The 22,033-nt window shown below is 45.1% G+C and overlaps 1 protein-coding gene across 2 annotated transcripts in view; it reads right to left on the bottom strand.

The window, feature by feature from the left end:
* Positions 1–15,352, bottom strand: part of TMEM245 (transmembrane protein 245) — an 81,780-nt gene extending 66,428 nt beyond the window's left edge. The window contains exons 1-2 of one of the 2 annotated variants that reach the window (XM_066367492.1): positions 14,706–15,352; positions 358–475 (exon numbers count right to left, since the gene is read on the bottom strand). In XM_066367492.1, the coding sequence (XP_066223589.1) occupies positions 358–475; positions 14,706–15,302 (715 nt within the window). In that variant the 5' untranslated portion in view covers positions 15,303–15,352. The remainder of the gene's footprint in view (positions 1–357; positions 476–14,705) is intronic. The other variant, XM_066367491.1, reaches the window with a different exon arrangement.
* Positions 15,353–22,033: the final 6,681 nt, after the last annotated feature.

Below are 22,033 nucleotides of genomic sequence, written 5' to 3'. Positions count from 1 at the left end.
CTCATCCAGAGTAAACACCTCTGATCACACTTGACTGCTTATCTATATCCTCCTGTGGTAGGACACTGAGAAATGGCCATGAGAGTCCAAGTGTTAGTCTACTTTTCAAGATATATTTTTAAAGGACCGTTTGGAAAATGAACAATTCAAAGACAGACATAATTCAAAGGTAGACATTTTAAAGCATGATGTGTTCATTAAAGATTCATAAAATATTAAAAGATTTTTCTAAAGATTATTTAAAAAAAATTTTAAATGCTATATGTAACACAACCAAAATAAAATAAAAAATCTGCTTTGATTTGCACGGTCAGCCACCGCTGACCTCAAGCTAGACCTTAGGAAAAAGAGACCCACCTAAATGAAAAAGCAGTACAATCCAGACGGGAATTGAAACTGTTCTCAAGTAGCGCTCTGTGCTTGCATTCCACTTGAATGAAACAGTCAACACATAGCCAACTACCAACGTCCAGATCTTAAATAAATGAAATATAGACACAGTTGTAAATACATGCATGTGAAAATTAACACACAATTATACAAAATGTGCAGGCATCTGTATTGCATGAGCGCCGGGGTTACAAGCCAGGTCAGATGAAGGCGGGTAGTGCCATCGGGCCGTGGGAGGGCTTTCCTCCTCCACTCAGGGAATCAAGTTTTGAAGTAAACAGGCATTTGACAAAGCCCATGTAGTAATATCATTTAAAAAGTTTTAAGCCAGTTTACATACTGTTTTAAGACATATTAACATTCAGAAACTATTGTATGCATAAAGATACTTGAGGTAAAACATTCACTTTTAAAGCCCTGGACTTAAGAGCTTAATCTTGTGGAATTCCTAAAGTTTTCTCTACATATTAATGTTTAGAAAAGAAAAAAACAGTTAAAAGATTCTATTCCAGCCCATGAAATATGCTTCTTATGGTGAAAATAACTTTTTAAAAATGAAAAGGCGGCCCTGGCCGGTTGGCTCAGTGGTAGAGCGTCGGCCTGGCGTTCGGAAGTCCCGGGTTCGATTCCCGGCCAGGGCACACAGGAGAGGCGCCCATCTGCTTCTCCACCCCTCCCTCTCTCCTTCCTCTCTGTCTCCTCTCTTCCCCTCCCACAGCCAAGGCTCCATTGGAGCAAAGTTGGCCCGGGCGCTGGGGATGGCTCCTTGGCCTCTGCCCCAGGTGCTAGAGTGGCTCTGGTTGCAACAGAGCGACGCCTCGGATGGGCCGAACATCGCCCCCTGGTGGGCGTGCCGGGTGGATCCCGGTCGGGCGCATGCGGGAGTCTGTCTGACTGCCTCCCGTTTCCAGCTTCAGAAAAATACAAAAAAAAAAAAAAAAAAAAAAAAATGAAAAGGAGCAGCCAGCTGATGTGTGACCTGATGGAATAACGCAGCTCGGCCCAGGCTGTTTGGCTCGGGGGTAGAGCATTGGCCCAGCGTGTGGAAGTCCCAGGTTCAATTCCTGGCCAGGGCACACAGGAAAAGCGCCCATCTTCTCCACCTCTTCCCCTCTCCTTTCTCTCTATCACGCCCTCTCACCCCCAGCCAAGGTTCCATTACAGCAAAGTTGTCCCGGTTGAGATGCTCCCCGTCTCAGGAGCATGCGGGAGTCTACTTTCCCGCTTCTCACTTCAGAAAAATATCAATACAACAGAAAAAAAATAAAGAAATAACCCAGGTAACAATGCTTAGAACCTAGTCCTGAGTTATATGCACAGTGGAAGAAGTTTAACTAAAAAAAATATTGCTCGAGGAAGAAACAGCAAGATTTGAGAACAGAAGAACTAGCCAGGGTCCCATCCTCAGTTTTCCCTACACTAACACTAAATAACTCTAGCCCTTAAGGGAGCATCAGCATGCCTACGCAGGTACTCTCTAATAACTTCGTATTTTAATAGAACATTTACAAAAGATGGAAGAAATATATAATCCAGAACAAATGTGAGCACCAGGGGACATATTTAAAAAACCTAAACCTTGAAAAGGCAAGTTAAAACAAAAAAAGAACTTTAAGCTATAATGCAGAGAATGAAGAGAAAAGAATTGATACAATTACTGTAAAAGACAGAAAAAATTATCTTCTACTTTATTTTGGTCATCTCTATCAATAAAAATAGTCTTTAGGTCTTAAAAATGTTTACAACTTCTGACCTGAGAACTCAGCTTTGGAACCTTACTAAGGAATAATAAATTCTATTCAAAATAAAAATGCCAGGCCCTGGCCGGTTGGCTCAGTGGTAGAGCGTCAGCCTGGTGTGCAGGAGTCCAGGGTTCGATTCCCAGCCAGGGCACACAGGAGAAGCGCCCATCTGCTTCTCCAACCTTTCCCCTCTTCTTCCTCTCTGTCTCTCTCTTCCCCTCCCACAGCCAAGGCTCCATTGGAACAAAGTTGGCCCCGGCGCTGAGGATGGCTCCATGGCCTTTGTCTCAGACACTAGAATGGCTCTGGTTGCAACAGAGCAACACCCCGGATGGGCAGAGCATCATCCCCTGGTGGGCATGCCGGGTGGATCCTGGTCGGGCGCATGCGGGAGTCTGACTGCCTCCTCGTTTCCAGCTTCAGAAAATACAAAAAAATAAAAAAGCTTATCAGTGTAATTTAGAATACTGAAGAGTTGATAAATTAAAAGTTGAACAACCGGAAAGTGGTTAACTATAGATAATTCACTTAAGAAAATGTAATACAGCAATTAAAATCAGTTTTTGTAAGCAAAGACTACACACACACACACACACACACACACACACACACACACACACACACACACAGGGTCCTCAGGTTATATAACACAGTTCCATCCCTACAACAGTGACATAACCCAAATTTTGGTGTAAGTTGAAACATACCCTAGCCTAACACAATCGGAACACTTGCTCTTTTAACAGTCCAAAATGGCCTGACCAGGCAGTGGTGCAGTGGATTAGAGCATCAGCCTAGGGTGCAGAGGACCCCCAGGTTCAAAACCCAGAGGTTGCTGGCTTGAGCACAGGGTCGCTGGCTTGAGCATGGGATCACAGACATGACCCATGGCCCCTGGCTTGAATCCAAAGGTCACTGGCTTGAGCAAGGGGTCACTCACTCTGCTGTAGCACCCACCTGCCCCGTCCTGTCAAGGCACATATGAGAAACCAATCAATGAACAACTATGGTGCCACAATGAAAAACTGATGCTTCTCATCTCTCTCCCTTCCTGTCTATCCCTCTCTCTGTCTCTCTGTCAGAAAAAAAAAAAAAGTCCAAAATGGCATAGGTAAGCATACTGGGGGAAGCCAACTCTCTCACTCATATGCTGTGTTACTACATATTCTTCAACCGCGCACAACCAAACTAGTTCATCCACGTAGTCTGTAAGTATGACGCTAACAGCATAAGCTGAAATACATCTCAATTCTTTTAAGTTTTTATGGGAGTGAGCGTCCTAAACTCAAAACATTGTAGTCCAGACTGTCCTAACCCGAGGACTCCCTGTAATAGAAAATACTCTTGCCCTGGTCAGATAGCTAGGGTGGTTAGAGCAGTGGTCCCCAACCTTTTTTGGGCCACGGACCTGTTTAATGTCAGAAAATATTTTCACAGACCGGCCTTTAGGGTGGGACGGATAAATGTATCATGTGACCGAGAGAAGCATCAAGAGTGAGTCTTAGACGGATGTAACAGAGGGAATCTGGTCATTTTAAAAAAATAAAACATCGTTCAGACTTAAATATAAATAAAACGGAAATAATATAAGTTATTTATTCTTTCTCTGCGGACCAGTATCAAGTGGCCCACAGACCGGTACCGGTCCGCGGCCCGGGGGTTGGGGGTTGGGGACCACTGGGTTAGAGCATTGACCCAAGGTGCAGAAGTTGCTGGTTGATTCCTGGTCAAGGCACATACAGGAACAGGTTGATGTTCCTGTCTCTCTATCATTCTCTCTTTCCCTTCCTCTCTCAATTAAATCAATAAATAAAATTTAAAATAATAATAATAAATAAATATACTTCTAGTGATATTTGGAAAAGAAAAATACAGAAACACATTATGATATGATTATATCTACTGTACAATGAAGAAAAAGTAATGTCCTAAGAAATTAATGACTCTTTTGGGATGGTAAGTTGTTTCCCCTTTTACTTTTTTCTGTATTTTCCAAATTGTCTTTAAGAAACACTAATTCTAAAAAAAAAAGAAACACTTAATTCTTTTATAATGAAAAGGATATTAAAATATTTTTCTCCAATAAATTCTATTAGATGAACTATTACAGAGCTCTTAAGCCCCAGATATGAGTACCTGGGAAGTGAGACTACAGCAGCTTCAAAAAGTTCAAGTGTGCAGGTCCACACAAATGTAACCCTGGGATTTGAGTGACTGAGATATGACTGCGGAACTCGGAACAAAATCTGAGTATAATAATAGTACACTTCCATAACACTTACTATGGGGGCCACGTCCTGTTCTAATGCTTTATCTTTATGAACACATTTAATTCTCATAATCCCAGGCAGTAAGAACTATTATTCCCATCTTACAGAATAAAGAAACTGAGACTTCAGGGAAGTGACTTGCCCCAGGTCACACAGCTAAAAGTCACAAAGCGGGGACCTAGAATCCAGAAATGTGGCTCCAAAGTCTGCTTTCTTGACCAGAAGGAGAGAAAAGAGTGGTGCTAAAAAAAATTTAAAAAGAGGAAAAGCAGCTCCAATATTCAAAAGCGAAAACAAAAGCATTCAGTTTTGGCAACTACAAAACTGATGAAATAAAAAAGGATCCTCAGCTAATAGATGACCTTCAGCGGCAAGCTACACAGGGGAAATCAGCCCTCCTCTACTCAACATTTGGTAATTTAGATGAAAGACCAGAGGCATATAATCAAACTCAAAGATTACACAAAATTAAAATGGCTATAATGACTCAAAAAGATATCCTAAAGTTAGGACAATGGGCTAATTCAAATAAGATTAACTTCAATAAAGAAAAGTGAAAAATTCTGCTTTAGATTCAAAACTCAACTGCATAAGTATAGAATGGGAAGAAGGCAGCTAAACTACTTTTTAGTTCAGAGTGAGTGGGGAGTATACCTGGTGTGATTGCCTATTAATAGAAATACAATAGTCACATCAAGGTAAGTGATTCTTTTCATGACTTTTGCATCACGGAACCACATCAGCAATCAAATGCAGACTGGAAAAGGAAATGAAAATCACAACATAGGAGATATGGATATAGCTGGGGGTAAAACCGTCTTCTAGGTAGAGAGAAAGACAGACAGACAAAGAGGAAGAGAGAAGAAGGAAGAGAGAGGCAGGGAGAGGAGGAGAAGCATAACTCATAGTCACGGCACTTTAGTTGTTCACTGACTGCCTCTCATACATGCCTTGATTGGGGGGCTTCACCCAAGCCCTCTTGCTCAAGACAGCAACCTGGGGCTCAAGTCAGCAACCCTGCAATCTCAGGATTTTGAACCTGGGACCTTGGTGTCCTAGGTCAACATTCTATCCACTGCACCACAACTGGTCAGGCAGAAAACTGTTTCAGCTGAGAAAAGGAAATGTCAAGATTTGATCGCTGTCTTTGAATAGCTGGGGAAATGTCATCTCGTGAAGGCATCAGACCTTTTTTCTGTGGTTCTGACGGCAGAAATAGTAGGCGGGATTAGGAAGCAACACATTTCAGCTCAATGAGAATAAATCTAACAAACTATAGCAATCTAAAAGTGGAATAAAGCTACCATCACTAAAAGTGTTTGAACAGAAGTTGACCACTGTCAGGGATGACCAAGTAGGAGAGTCGCCTCTCAGTGATCTAGAGCAGTGGTCCCCAACCCCCGGTCCGTGGGCCATTTGGTACTGGTCCGCAGAGAAGGAATAAATAACTTACATTATTTCTGTTTTATTTATATTTAAGTCTGAACGATGTTTTATTTTTTTTAAATGACCAGATTCCCTCTGTTACATCCGTCTAAGAACTCACTCTTGATGCTTGTCTCGGTCATGTGATACATTTATTTGTCCCACCCTAAAGGCCGGTCCATGAAAATATTTTCTGACTTAAATCAGTCGTGGCCCAAAAAAGGTTGGGGACCACTGAGCTAGAGTATTGCAAAAAGCAAAAACTTTAACATTTTAAGCCTATGATACTTTAAAACCAATCTCCAAGAAGCTGTTGTTTCTTATCTGTACTTGGGAAACCAGTATCACTATCAGGAAGAGAAAAAAATAGATTGCATACTTCAGATTTCTTTAAAGAAAACTCACGGTTCAAAGTGAAGTAGCTGTCTTTACCTAGTAAACTCGAAATGCACAGATAACCCCATTTCAGTTCAAAATAATCACTTAAATATACTCCTTAGTCCCATTTCTGGGAATTTGGTTTATAGAAACACTATACACTGTGCAGACTGATATAAAAATGTTCATTGTGGCAGTTTAAAATATTAAAAAGTAGTAATAAGCTAATTGTCATTTTATAGAGGACTATTTAAATAATAGCATCTCCAAAAATGGAACAATTATTCAGAATTTCAAAGGCATGATGAATATCTATATTCAATGACACAGTATAAATTTATGCAAGTGCAAATTTATACACCCGCTGATTATTGACTCCGTAACCTTCATACAACATGAGGTTGGTTAACTCTTTCGTGGACCAGCATGAAAACTATGGCAGTTGAAAACCTCTGTTTTATATGCCCACACAGGCATAAAAATAAATTTAGAAGACTATTCATCAGTAACAATATCCATACAGTAAAAATGGTAGCAGAGAAGAGAGACAATTCATTTTTACCATATAAACTTCTATGCTGCTTAAAATTGTTTTTATATAACAAACATGTTTTATTGAGTCAACTTTTTAAATTGCTAAATATTCTTTAAATTAACTTAAACTACCCTGGCCAGGTATCTCCGCTGGTTAGAGTATTGTCACAATACACTAAGGTTGTGGGTTCCATCCCTGGTCAGGGCACATATAAGCATCAACCAACGGATGCATAAATGGGTGGAATGACAATCAATGTTTCTTTCTTCCTTTCTTGCTTTAAAATCAATAAATTAAAATTGTTTAAAATATAAATAAACTGAAAATAAGGATGTAAACAAATTTCATACATAATTTATAGTATGGATTCCTTAAAGTGTGCCTTTAAGAGAGTTTTTCAGGCCCAGCTGAGTAGCTCAGTTGGTTAGAGCGTTGTCCCCAAATGTCAAGGTTGCAGGTTCCATCCCTGGTCAGGGCACATACAAAATCAGCCACTGAGTACTTAAATAAGTGGACCAACAAAAAGATGTTTCTCTATTTCTCTCTAAAATCAATAACTAAAAAACTTTTTTATTTCTCTGAAAGATACGCTTAGCTTCTGAGCAAACTTTTTCAAGTATGAATTTTCCTCCCAACATAAATCAATGAGCAATACTTTATACTTAAGAAGTCATATTTTCCCAAACTTATGTTCTTCAAAGCAAAGTGTCCTTTTCAAAATCATACAGTCAATCCTTATTTTAAACCACTACATATGGCTCTAACTTTTTTTCTTTTTTTGTATTTTTCTGAAGCTGGAAACGGGGAGGCAGTCAGACAGACTCCCGCATGCGCCCCACTGGGATCCACCCGGCACGTCCACCAGGGGGCGATGCTCTGCCCACCCGGGGCTTCGCTCTTTCGCGACCAGAGCCACTCTAGCGCCTGGGGCAGAGGCCAAGGAGCCATCCCCAGTGCCCGGGCCATCTTTTGCTCCAATGGAGCCTTGGCTGTGGGAGGGGAAGAGAGAGACAAAAAGGAAGGAGGGGGGAGGGGTGGAGAAGCAGATGGGCGCCTCTCCTGTGTGCCCTGGCCGGGAATCGAACACGGGACTTCCACATGCCAGGCCGACGCTCTACCGCTGAGCCAACCGGCCAGGGCCTCTGTCTAACTTTTTAAATTGCTAAATACAAGACTCTACATAAAAATTGGCAACATTTATTTAGAACAAGTAAAGCAAACTAACAATCACATTTTCCTTTCATCTGACTTACCCACATATACTTTTCTGATTAAAAAATATTAAATGCATAGCCTGACCTGTGGTGGTACAGTAGACAGAGCATCGACCTGGAACACAGAGGTCGCCAGTTCAAAACCCTGGGCTTGCCTGGTGAAAGCACATAAGAGAAGCAATAAATGAACTAAAGTGAAGCAACTATGATCTCGCTCCCTCTATCTCTCCCTCCCTTTCTCTCTAAAATCAATAAATAAATTCTTTAAAAAAATTAAATGCATAAATCATAAGCAGATTTTGCCTTTTAAACTACATTAATGTTTTATTTATTGTCATCTGGGTATTAACTGGAAAAACAACTTGGCTCGCTTCTGTTGCATGTCTTTGCAAAACACTTTCCTGAGAGAATAAACTGACAGACTTCTTCCCAAGTTATGGAGCCACAGCCCTAAGCACAGCCTTACCAACTATTGCTTCAAGTACTTCATTCTCCTTTAAGGTAGCTTAATGCAAATTTGAAAACTGTTCTCTTTGTGGTATGGGAACTGAAGAGTCAAGAATCTTTTAAAATCAAAATCTTTAACTGAGAAAGAATCTAAGCACTGGAAATCCTCCTCCTTACTGTTGCCAGGCAAGCAAAAATGCACCTGGAGAAGGGTTCAGAAGTGGAACTGGGTAGGCCTGGATGGCTTCTGTACACTCCCTACGAGCCTCACCGGCAACAATGCCGAACTCTCAGCATCCGTAAAACTGAACACCGAAGAACCTTAGAAATCGTTCAAAATAGTCCCACACTTCAACTGGGGCTGAAGAGCCCAGAGAAGAGCCCTGGTCTGTTCAAGGTCACAAAGCAAGTTATTGACAAGAGTTCAGTTTAGAATTTACACTCTTCTCATCTTTCAGCCACTATTCTTTTCCACCTCGTGCTCCTTTATAAAGTAAAATGAAAACAATGGAATCAGAGACCATAGAGAAAACGAAGCTATTACTACTGCAAAAACTGCAGTCTTCAGACTTTCCAGGTCTGAACGGAGACAGAAAAAGCAAAACACTCCCAGCAAAGAAAAATGGTGGAGAGGGGGAGGCCATTAGCTTCCCAGATTTATCTTGAGAGCTCTACATCATGGGGAAATGCCAAGAACCCTGAGCACTGAGTTATGTGGGAGCCTGGTGCAACAGATGATTAAGTGTTTAGAATTCACTTACTAAGTCAGCATAATAGTCTAATATTTGAAACTGTTTAAAAAGAACTACTCATCTCATAAATGGTTAGTCTTTTCCTGTAAGCAGGATAGATGGAGTGTTAAGAGCAGGGGTCCCCAAACTTTTTACACAGGGGGCCAGTTCACTGTCCCTCAGACTGTTGGAGGGCCGGACTATAAAAATAACTATGAGGCCCTGGCCGGTTGGCTCAGCGTTGGAGCGTCGGCCTGGCGTGCGGGGGACCCGGGTTCGATTCCGGCCAGGGCACATGGGAGAGACGCCCATTTGCTTCTCCACCCCCCCCTTCCTCTCTGTCTCTCTCTTCCCCTCCCGCAGCCAGGGCTCCATTGGAGCAAGGATGGCCCGGGCGCTGGGGATGGCTCCTTGGCCTCTGCCTCAGGCGCTGGAGTGGCTCTGGTCTCGGCAGAGCAACGCCCCGGAGGGGCAGAGCATCGCCCCCTGGTGGGCAGAGCATCGCCCCTGGTGGGCGTGCCGGGTGGATCCCGGTCGGGCGCATGCAGGAGTCTGTCTGACTGTCTCTCCCCGTTTCCAGCTTCGGGAAAATGCAAAAAAAAACAAACCAAACAAAAAAAAACTATGAACAAATCCCTATGCACACTGCACATATCTTATTTTAAAGTAAAAAAAACAAAACGGGAACAAATACAATATTTAAAATAAAGAACAAGTAAATTTAAATCAACAAACTGATCAGTATTTCAATGGGAACTATGCTCCTCTCACTGACCACCAATGAAACAGGTGCCCCTCCCGGAAGTGCAGCGGGGGCTGGATAAATGGCCTCAGGGGGCCGCATGCGGCCCATGGGGCTATAGTTTGGGGACTCCTGGTTAAGAGGCTAAAGTGAGGGGAAAGAGCTAGAAGACTGAAGTAACCCACAGTGAGGGGAGGAACTGAACTGGGAAGATAAACTGGGAACAAAGGAAAATTCAGGCCCTGAAGACGCTACAGGAAAACTGGACAGGACTTGGAAAAAACTGAACATATACAAGAATAAGAGCAAAGAAAAAAAAGATGGCTAAGGTTTCTAGATGACTAGAATCCAGGGGTCTTTTGGGGAACATGCCTGGTTAGTCCAAGCCTGATATTCTTCTATTTTGTTTCCTTAACTTAAATAAACTAAAAAAATAAGTAAACCAATATTTAAACACAATATATAGGTAGAAACTTTTTAAAATCCTATTGAAGGTCTTGATGACAAAGGGACTTCAACTGCTGACAGGTCTGTTGAGTACCATTTACTAATAGACTAGATAAATCTCTCATCAGTCTTCTCACCTGTGAAATCCCTCCTACTGCACAGGATTGTTGCGAGAATGAGATAAAGCACATGAAAGCACCTTAATCCACAGCCTGGTTCACGGCTCAAAAATGGCACCTTAACTGTTTGTACTGTCAGCTCTCCAAAACGCAGACAGGCTTAAATGTAGCCTTTCTCTCTGCCTCTCCCATTTACACCTCTCTTCAGCAGCAGGCTCAAATTTACAAGCTGTCCAGACATAAAGACTGTTTTTCTCTAACAGACAGCCCTGGCTTGGGATTACAAAACCACACTGGCTGTGAACTATGAAATAGAAAAGTTACAGAGTGGGCCCGGCCCCCTGCCCAGTCACACGACCTATTTTCTGGTCATGTCAGGCCTTAATCAGCACTTCTGACTGAGCTGAAAACTCCTTGTCTCTGCTTCCCAGGTACACCTCACCCCGATCCAGCCACCCACCCCAGTGCTGAACCACAACCACAAGCCTGTTTCTCTCAAACTCAGTGACACCCGGGCTCTACTTTCAATTTAGCCCCTCCACCACTCCCTACTCACTTCAAATTTTATCTCATATTGTCTCTTTTATAATGGGCTTTCTAACTCTCTCCTCTTCTCCCTAGCCCCCACTACTTGAGCAGAACATCTGAGTTTCAAGCCTTTTAAAAATAATTCATTAGCCTGACCTGTGGTGGCGCAGTGGATAAAGCATCGACCTGGAAACGCTGAGGTCGCTGGTTCGAAACCCTGAGCTCACCTGGTCAAGGCACATATGGGAGTTGATGCTTCCTGCTCCTCCCCTTCCTCTCTCTCTTTCTCTCTTTCTCTCTACTCTCTCTCTAAAAATGAATTAATAAAAAAAATAATAATAATTCATTAGCTTGACCTCCCTCTCTGCTTCTAGCCAATCAATCTTGGCCCTTCTCTTCTGCCCAACCACAAACCATACAAGAGTATTTAAGTAAAATATAAAGATGAGGGTTTATCTTCCGGGAAAAGATATTCAAAACTATACACACTGAGCTGCGAACACCTTTACAAGTATCCAGTTCTTCTTCTTCTCTCTCCGCTGAGATTGGCTGGTAGAATCGCTTTATTTTCCACGAATCATGCCAATTTACCCATGTATTCAACTTCTTACTCTAGTATGAAAACACACCATATATCTAGGTCTTTCTTTTCTAAAATCCTACAGCGTAGTAGGTAAGCTACTCAGTCTTGGTTACAGTATATTACAGTAAATTGCAATATCAACAGTCAAAAAATGTTAGCAGCCTGACCTGTGATGGCGCAGTGGATAAAGCGTCAACCTGGAAATGCTGAGGTTGCCGGTTTGAAACCCTGGGCTTGCCTGGTCAAGGCACATATGGGAGTTGATGCTTCCAGCTCCTCCCCCCTTCTCTCTCTCTGTCTCTCTCTCTCCTCTCTCTCCCTCTCTGTCTCTCTCTCCTCTCTAAAAATGAATAAATAAAATAAAATAATTAAATTAAAAAAAATGTTAGCAGAATCTATAAGCATGTCTGACTTTGACAAGACCATTTCTTGAGGCTAGGAATCAAGTCATAATAGTTTTTATATTTCTTAACAGCATACAGTATTCTGCTTTCTATGTAAGAGGCATTCAATGATCTTAACTGAATTGCGCAACAAGGTAAAGAAGAAAGAACAGTGAACTGAGATTCCATAAATACGAACTGTGGATTTGATCAGTTATGAGTGACTTTGGGATGATCACATTCTCCGGACCTCTGAAACCTCTCCTGAAGAGAGGAAGGCATCAGACAATAAAGAGTAAATTAACTCTACAGCAGCCTTCTATATGACAACCCAGCAAGCTCCAGGAGTTGAAAGGGGGTTGTTGCACATCCCTCCCTCCTACAACTGAAATAGCCCAGGGCTCCTAGAGATCAAAGCTTCTGTCTGATCCCTCAGCAGCTGCACACACAGGCAGCATTGTACAATTATGGCTGAGGCGCTCCCTAGTACCTTGCTGACCCATAACTGGTGGGTAATGAATGGCCAGGATGGGGCAAAAGTAGGTTTACAGTTGTGGGTTTGTGAACTAGTTTATCCTTATATTATTAATTCTCGTATTACTTTCCATAAGACTGTAAACCTACTCTTGCCCCACCCTGTGTATCTGTTATCTCTAGATTATGGTCCAATGTGATTATCTGCACCTGGAAGTCAGAGCCTGCATCTCACTCTATTTATTTATTTATTTATTTTTGTATTTTTCGAAAGCTGGAAACGGGGAGAGACAGACAGACTCCCGCATGAGCCCGACCGGGATCCACCCAGCACGCCCACCAGGGGGCGACGCTCTGCCCACCAGGGGGCGATGCTCTGCCCCGCTGGGGCGTCCCTCTGTTGCGACCAGAGCCACTCTAGCGCCTGGGGCAGAGGCCAAGGAGCCATCCCCAGTGCCCGGGCCATCTTTGCTCCAATGGAGCCTCGCTGAGAGAGGGGAAGAAAGAGACAGAGGAAGGAGAGGGGGAGGGGTGGAGAAGCAGATGGGCGCTTCTCCTGTGTGCCCTGGCCGGAAATGGAACCCGGGACTTCTGCACCCCAGGCCGACACTCTACCACTGAGCCAAACGGCCAGGGCCCATCTCACTCTGTTTAAAACCTTCACAAGCCCTGGCCGGTTACAGGCCCTGGCCAGTCAGGGCCATCTCACTCTGTTTAAAACCTTCACAAGCCCTGGCCGGTTACAGGCCCTGGCCGGTTGGCTCAGTGGTAGAGCGTCGGCCTGGCATGCAGAAGTCCCGGGTTCAATTCCCGGCCAGGGCATACAGGAGAAGTGCCTATCTGCCTCTCCACCCCTCCCCCTCTCCTTCCTCTCTGTCTCTCTCTTCCCCTCCCGCAGCGAGGCTCCATTGGAGCAAAGATGGCCCGGGCGCTGGGGATGGCTCCTTGGCCTCTGCCCCAGGCGCTAGAGTGGCTCTGGTCGCAACAGAGGGACGCCCCGGAGGGGCAGAGCATCGCCCCCTGGTGGGCGTGCCGGGTCCCGGTCGGGCGCATGCGGGAGTCTGTCTGACTGTCTCTCCCCGTTTCCAGCTTTCGAAAAATACAAAAAAAAAAAACCTTCACAAAGCCCAGTACCTAACATAATCAACTTTTCCCTTGACCTGAGAAGTGGTACCTGGTAAAGCAAGAGAGGAGTTCTGGGATCAATCATCACTCTACCAACAACTCAGGGCAAGTCAAAACCCTGCTGGACAGATAAGAAAAAATATTTTGCCATTTGATATCCAGGTGCATTGAACACTAACAAAATTATTTTTAAATGGTACTGTTTATTGATAAATTAACTTTCTTATGCATTATGTACCCACTTGTTTTTAACAGTCCCCAGTTAAATATTTGAATAATTAACTGGTCTACAGTCTGATCTAAGTTAGGACATGTGTCTGTCACTAGATTACCTCTGAAATCCCTTCCAATTCTTAAGTTCCCGTGTAGCCTAAGAATAAGCCCAGGGTGCTCCAACAATCAGGAATCTACTTCTCTTTCACCCAGTCTGCTTAAGCAATCCAGGAGGGAGATGTCCTGTATGTAGTACAAGCAGTACTTGCACAACATAAGTAGTTCCCAAGGACAGTGTGGCCAGCAAGAGGCCCAGGTGGCTCAGCACCCAGGGCCTCCCACAAAGAATACTGAAATCACCTGAACTGAGTGAGAGGCAGCCCTGGACTATTAAGAAAGCTTTGTTTCAGGACTTGAGAATCTTGAGTCAACTCGTCCCTGCCTGTCCCTAAATACCCCTAACCGAGTTAGAAGTTACCTCTTCTAATCGGGAAAGGTTAATCTTGGATTTCTAAGGTCCCTTCCAGCTCTGACATCCAGAAAAATCCCACGTGAGCAGAACTGAAGATGGCCAGAGCATTATCCCACACCCACGACCAGAAGTAAATTCAAGTCCACCTTGCCAGATGCTCTGGAGCGTCTACCTGCACAGCGGAACAGCAATTCCCAGCAGGGGACATATCCCCCTGAAAGGGTCAATTAGAATGGGGCCGGGGCCGGGGCGAGGGACCGCGGGGCTGTTTCAAACCACACCCGCCCTCTCGCTGGAGGGAAGTACGCCGAGTTCCTCAGATGCACAGGAAGGAGGGCGGAGACGGACATTGCCGCACAGGCGTGGACCTCTGGTCGCCCTGGCACATTGAGGAGTTGCAGAATCGCACCCCAGGGCGCTGGGGCTGCAGAGAAGGATGCCGTGCGCCCGCCGGGGCCCCGGAGGGACCGGGCCGAGGCTCACTCACCCACAGGCTGCTGAAGTAGTCCAGCCCGCGGCAAATGAGCGCGCCGGCGTGCGCCAGCAGCACCTGCACGCCCAGGTAGCTGCCCAGGCTGTAGAGGCCGTAGAGGAGCGGGCCGCCGGCGCCGAGCAGCAGCAGCAGGCGGCGGCGGCGCAGCGCCTGCTCGCCCAGGGCCTCGACGCCGTAGTCGGCGAAGCAGAGCGGCAGCAGCAGCGCGGCCAGCACGATGGGCGTGTGCGCGCGGTGCAGGCGCTGCAGCCAGTGGCGGCCCACGCGCGTCAGCGAGCTCTTGAAGGGGTGCAGGAAGGTGCCGCACAGCACGGCCCACAGCAGCGGCCGCAGGAAGGCCTCCAGGATGAAGTAGACGAGCACGGCGGCGGCGCAGCACAGGCACACGAACAGCACGGCCCCGGTGTTGTAGAAGGCCTGCTTGATGGGCTTGTCGAAGCGCAGCGCCAGCGCGGCCGTTCGCGGGGTCTCCCCGCAGCTGCCGCCGGCGACACAACCCGGCCCGGCCGCGCGCGGAACCCGCGGGGCCCGGCCTGGGGAGTCCCGCGGACCCGTCGCCTCGGCTGGACTGCCGCCACCACCGTCAGCCATAGTGCCTCTGCTGCCGCCGCCGAGAGGCGGTACTGGAAAGCCCGGCCAGAGCCTCCAGCGAGAGGCAGGGCGGACGGCGCGAAGCGTTGTGGGAGTTGTAGTTCCTTCCTGGCCACCGGGCGCCTACAGAACCTTTAGCAAACTACAACTCCCAGAGAGTACAGGGCAAATCCCTGCGCTCCCGTCTCGTTTCGCCTATTGGTGCCTGCTCACCCAGGTAACAGGTTTCTAAACTCAAAAAAAAAATCTTACAAGAGAAAAAAATAAAAACTCCCTTCACCTATTGGTTAAAGTCAACTTTTCAGGAAACGGAATCTCAAAAGAGGCACTACATACATTCACAGATTGATAACCCACGCTGCACATAGGAATCCTGAGGGGAAGTACTTAATAACAACTGATTCCCAGTTTCTATTTGATTGGTTTAATGAATAAACAAAGTATTTGCTCTGGTGTGTTTGGCAGAATTTTTAAAAGTGATTACCATATGGCAGGCCCTGTTCTAAGTGCCTCATTCCTATTAACACAATACTTAGAACAACCCCACAAAGTGGTGTTATTATCCCCACTTTACAAAGAGGGACACAGCTAGGAGGTGGCAGAGGAAGGATTCGAATTCGAGTCTGGCGCCTACATCTGTTCTTTTAACCACTTTGCTAATTGATCTGACATCCTCAGAGGACAGTAATGTTGACAATCATTGGGGTAGGTGTCAGTGTGGGAACAACCTAAACTCCTGAAAGAGCTCGAGGTTAAAGTACTGTCAGAGTAGTGCGACTACTGCTACTATTTCCTTTTGAGACCTAAGTCAGGTCAATTAAGCCCCCAGACCCCATTTCCCCTCTGTCTCATGGGAATGATAATAATAGAAGCTCTTATCTCAGAAGACGAAAAGGAAGCTCGCCCTGGCCGGTTGGCTCAGTGGTAGAGCATTGGCCTGGCTTCCGGGGGACCCGGGTTCGATTCCCGGCCAGGGCACATATGAGAAGCGCCCATTTGCTTCTCCAACCCCCCCCCCTCCTTTCTCTCTTCCCCTCCCGCAGCCAAGGCTCCATTGGAGCAAAGATGGCCCCGGCGCTGGAGATGGCTCCTTGGCCTCTGCCCCAGGCGCTAGAGTGGCTCTGGTCGCTGCAGAGCGACGCCCCCCAGAAGGGTGTCTGACTGTCTCTCCCTGTTTCCAGCTTCAGAAAAATACAAAAAAATTAAAAAAAAAAAAGAAAAAGAAAAAAAGAAAAGGAAGCTCTAGGACAGTGCAAGGTGCTTCTGTTCTGTTGGGAAAGCCCTTGAATCCAACCCTACTAGCCCTATCACAGACAGCATTTTATCTAAAAAGAAGGGAGGAAGGTAAGAAGGAAGGAGAAAGAAAGGGGGGAGGGTAGAATAAAGCCTTTGCTGAGTACCCAATATGTGATTGCTTTGAAACCCTGAAAGCTATCTATCCCTTTTCTGTTTTCAATAAGTTTTAAAGTAAAAGAAAAAGTAATTCCTTTCCATCTCGTTTTTGGGTTCCAGGTCACAGTCCTTGTTTTTCAAGTAGTCTTTGAACTATGACTCTGTAAATATTTTGCTTCTGTTGCCCTACATTTTGCTTTGCTTCTTAACTGCTTCGTCCAGGGCTGTTGGCATTATGATTACATATCATGGTCACATTTACTTTCAGTGTCCATTTTACAGACTCAAACTCCCATTTATATAGCAACTGCCTCAGTCTCTCTCCCAAAAAAAATCCTCAATAATTTCTAGGGAGTCCCAAAGGGATGTCTCACATATACCCAGAGACATGAGTGAACCACCATCCATTCTATGTCCACCCTGCCGCCACATAGCTCACTGAGTTCAGTGCCTGTCATAAGATAGTCAGCACCTGGCCTGACCAGGCAGTGGCGCAGTGGATAGAGTGGGATGTGGAAGACCCAGGTTCGAGACCCTGAGGTTGCCGGCTTGAGCGCAGGCTCATCGGGTTTGAGCAGGACTCACCAGCTTGAGCCCAAGGTCGCTGGTTTGAGCAAGGGGTCACTCACTCTGCTGTAGCCCCTGGTCAAGGCACATATGAGAAAGCAATCAATGAACAACTAAGGAACCGCAACGAAGAATTGATGTTTCTCATCTCTCTCCCTTCCTGTCTGTCTGTCCCTATCTGTCCCTCTCTCTGACTCTGTCTCAGCCACACACACAAAAAAAAGATTGCCAGCACCTGTGTCATTATTCCCAGATCCTGGATACTTCCAAACTTCTAATCCTCAGGGCACCAAAGCAGAGCTGGGTTCTACTCAGAGATGAGAAGAAAGTCCTTCTTTCTGACTTACATACTCTGTGCCTTTTGTCATCCAAGCCTAACCCAGGTCACTTGTGCCCAATATATTATATCTCCTCTCATGAAGAGTTCCTTCCATGCCTGGCCTTCAATCCTCTAGCCACAGAGTCTCAGGACCCATCCAAAGGTTAGTGAAGGAACAAAGACTAAACCATCCCCTCTGCCCTCCTCCACCCAGAGACCCTGCTCTCTTCCTCTAACTACAAAATGAAAAATCCTTGTTACATAAAAGTATCAATGGATGCAAACAGAAACTGACATAAGTACTGGGCATGAGGGGATGGGGTTACATTGCCTAAATTGTGTTGGGGACCCAGCTCAGCAAACTGAAAATGCCCTGTCATAGTGCTCTGCTTCCAAGTCTCAATGAAAGGCAAAATTGCTGAACATTTCAACTGTTCTAATGACCAAAGCAGTAGAACTGTAGGTCTTCGACAGAATTTCTAGTCAAGAACAAAACTCTAACAGAAGTGAACATTGAAGCACTAGAAACAGATTAATATTTATATGGCCTAACACAGGAAGCTGTGTTCCGACAGGAACTTGCTCACCCTCTATAATTCCAATTACCACACTGCACTCAGTCAGTGGTTTACGTGGATTTGCTGCGTTTCTGTGTCCCACCAACTGACACAGCATAAAACATTCGAAATACAGATTAGAAGCTCAGTGTTTGCTGAGCAAGAGAATGAATGGTTAAAATAAGAAGAAAGAAAGAAAAAACAAAAGCCTGTTTGTGTTTCCTGTGAGAAATAGCATCAAAAGGTTGGGGATGGCCAGACCTGTGGCAGTGTAGTGGCTAGAGTGTCGACCTAGGACACTGAGGTTCCAGGTGCGAAACCCTGAGTTTGCTGGCTTGAGCGAGGGTTCACTGGGCTTGAGCATGGGCTCACCAGCTTGAGTGTGGGGTCACCGGCTTGAGCGTGGGATTATAGACATGACCCCATGGTCACTGGCTTGAGTCGAAAGATTGCTGGCTTGAAGCCCAAGCTCACTGGCTTGAGCCCAAGGTTGCTGGCATGAGCAAGGGGTCACTGGCTTGGAAGGAGACCCCTGGTCAATGCACATATGAGAAGCAATCAATGAACAACTAAAAGTGATGCAATTATGAGTTGATGCTTCTCATCTCTCTCCCTTCCTGTCTCTCTTTCGCTTTCTCGCAAAAAAATAAATAAATAAATAAATAAATAAATAAATAAATAAATAAATAAATTGGGGATGTTTCTGCTAAGTATTCTTATGATTGAGATCAGAGAAAAATTAAAATACTGGTATGTAGGGCCTAAAAACTAATTTTGAAAAGTCCACATACAGTCCACTTAAATCTCCAGCTCACAGGGCATGTACTTTCAGGCATCTCCTCTAAAAAAAATTGAGGCTACTTGGGTTTTTCTTGTTGGTCCTGCACAGCAGTTACTGCAGTGACCTCAGTGAACAACAGATTCCATAGGCATTCAGGAGACAGTGATGTAAGGATTAAGCCCCTGGAACCATATTGGCCTTGGCCTTTACATTGTGTGAACCAATGAATTTCCCAATTGTTGGGCAGATAAAATGTATTATGCTCACTTTGTTAAAGATGGTGTTACCCAGGTGATATTAATGTGTGTCTCCGGGCAGGTAGAATCCTTGTAGCCTGGGGCTTGGTTTTGGGATTAAGCCTTTCCCACCCTTTTTGATGTGGGGTGGTACAATCCAATCATGCCTCAGAGAAGTGACTTTGTATTAGAGACTTTCCTATTTTGTATATTGGATTAAGAGTTTGGATTTCTACACTATAAAATGGGGACGGAGTGGGAGCTTGCGCTCTTGGTTCCTGAGATTATCATTAGAAGAGAGAGCAGAGGAGAGCAGAGAAAGGCCACGTGGAGGAGGCCAGGAGAAGCAGCCAAGATGGTGGAGTGCTGAGAGAGATGCCAGTTTGTGTAGAGTTTGTATCTGGGATAAGGAAGGAGATGGGGAACTGAGGAGAATAAGGCTGGTGAGCTAGAAACCTTTGATTCTAGGAAACTCAGATAAGTCAGTGGCTTTGTGAGCACTGAATGTGACTGGGTTTTGGAGCCCAGTGTGTATTTTTACTTGCCCACTGGGTGCAAGCTAGAATTAAAGACTATGGCCCATCAGCTTTTGGCTCCGCTGTTTCTTTACCGACTGTCCGAATCCAATGCGAACCTGCATGGGCCGGGCGGCTGTGATGGTGGCCCTGGCCGTGGCTCCTGGCTTTACACCAATCATTTAAGCCAGCTTCCATTTGGGCTTACATGCCTTGCAACAGGAAACTTTCTGGCTGATAAAATAATAATACCTACCTCATGGGTGGCTGTAGGCGTGAAAGGAGAAAGTGTGTCCAAACAGCAGCACAGTGCCTGGAACATGGTGAGAATCTGATAGTGGCTGTCAGGTGTCTCTTCATTTTGTCCTAGAGAAGCCAAGAGGCATCTCTTAACAACAATTAATGTCCTCAGACTCCCAAGGTATCAAGGTGACAGCACCAGAGATAAATCAAACACAATCAGGGAGAGGATTCTCGGGGGGCACTGTGTCTTCCCTTAGTGTCTTCCAGGCAAACACAAGGTGGCACTAAGCACCTGTTTGTAAAGGTCAGGTGCTTATAGTGGAGTGTGTAGATCATGTATTATAAAAAGTGCTATTGGCAGTGCAGGAGGAGAGACCATGTGAAAATGTAATCAAACAGACATACATTCAGATTCCAAATATGAGTACCTCTTTCCTTTGCTAAGTCCATGGCAGACATTGCTAATCAACCACTGAATTCTTTTTCAGACACAGCCTCAAATTTCTTCTCAGCAGAACATTCTAGGAAACCACTACCAGCTGAAAACAGGAGGCACACCAGCTAAAACATTTCTTTCCCTACTGTAACTAAACATTGAGCGTCTGACACCAGGTAACATTGGCAGACTGAAAACACAGATAACTGGCTTAGAAGAGTTTGAAAAGTGAAAGTTAATGTATGTGATGAATTATGAGATTTAAAAAAATCTCAATGGCTAAAGAATAAATGATGCAAACAAGTCTGATACCATCAGACCCTGCCCAGCTCCCTAACTACTCTCCCTTATCTGTCTTCCCATGACACATACCCTACTTACAGCCCAGGGCCTGCCAGCTCGCAGAGCAGAGTGCAGCCTTCCCTGCCTCCAGGTTCCTGTCCTCTGGTCTGCGCCATCCTGCTAACCTTCCACGCCATGTCAACAAAGACAATTTTATCAGTTTGTAAAGGGTCAGTGAAAAGATTGACGAATTTATTCAACCAATCCAAATGAGACTCATGTCCCCAGTAAAGGGCCAGATGAATTCTTTTAAAGCTTGGGAAATTCTTTTGGGGAGAAAAAATACTTTAAAACGAAAAGGTCTGCAACCATGCTGGCCGGATAGCTCGATTAATTAGTGTCACCCCAAAGCACTAAAGTTGCCAGTTCAATCCCCAGTCAGGGCACATACAGGAACAGATTAATGTCCCTCTCTCTCCTCTCTCTCTCTCTCTCTCTCTCTCTCTCTCTCTCTCCCTCCCTCCCTCTTTCTCTCCTCTCTAAAATCAATAAAGAAAAGTAAAAGTATGCAGCCAGAGTAACTCCCTATTCTGCTATTAGGGCAGGAGGTAGGTTGTTAGGGAGAACGGGCCTTTGCAAGGCAAATTTTGATTAACAATTATTGCTAAAAGCCAGCACTGCTGGCCCGGAAAGTGGCCGGCCTTAAGCGTCCTTTACTGGTGGCTCCCCATCTTCACAAGGGTGATTTTTATCTGGAATATTTTGTCTGGAATGGCTGAGATTTGAGTTAGGAATCAGGATTTGGAGTTGTTGGCCTGCCCTTCCTGGGCTCTGCTCCCAGCGGTCTACTCCACAGAAGTCTGAGGTTGCCTATAGCCAGCCAGCCTTCTGCTGCAAACCAGAGCAAGACTGAAAACCAGAGGAAGGTGGATGGATACATGTATTTCAAATTGGCCAGACTAATCCCTTCTTAATTATAAATGAACTATGTTCATTTGAGAACCAAGTCCCGCTGGTGTTAAATCCTGAGAGTGACTTGTTTGCACACTCTTACACACTGATGCCCCTGCCCTTTCACTCACTCCATTCAGTCACCTACATTGCAATCAGCGTGATCTTCCTAAAATATAATCTGATCTCTTCAAAGCCTCCTTACCCTCTGGGAAGGTGTCCAAACTCTTTACTACAACATCCAAAGTCCAAGGTGAAGAACCTGCCTCACTTCTTCTCACTCCCTGCCTCATCTTTTTTTTTTTTTTTTTCCAGGATAAAGATGCTTTTATTAGGTTTATAAAATTCAACGGAGAAGAGGGAGTTTAAGGAAATTCCTCCCGGGTTTCATTACGCTAATTATGGCATATTTCAGACCGCATCACAGTGCTTTCAAGGATGTCTTGCTGGGG

The sequence above is a fragment of the Saccopteryx leptura genome, chromosome 2 (assembly GCF_036850995.1).
Source record: "Saccopteryx leptura isolate mSacLep1 chromosome 2, mSacLep1_pri_phased_curated, whole genome shotgun sequence".
In the NCBI taxonomy this organism is placed as follows: domain Eukaryota; kingdom Metazoa; phylum Chordata; class Mammalia; order Chiroptera; family Emballonuridae; genus Saccopteryx; species Saccopteryx leptura.
The sequence above is the reverse complement of the archived record's forward strand: the minus strand, read 5'-3'. Positions and strand labels throughout refer to the sequence as shown.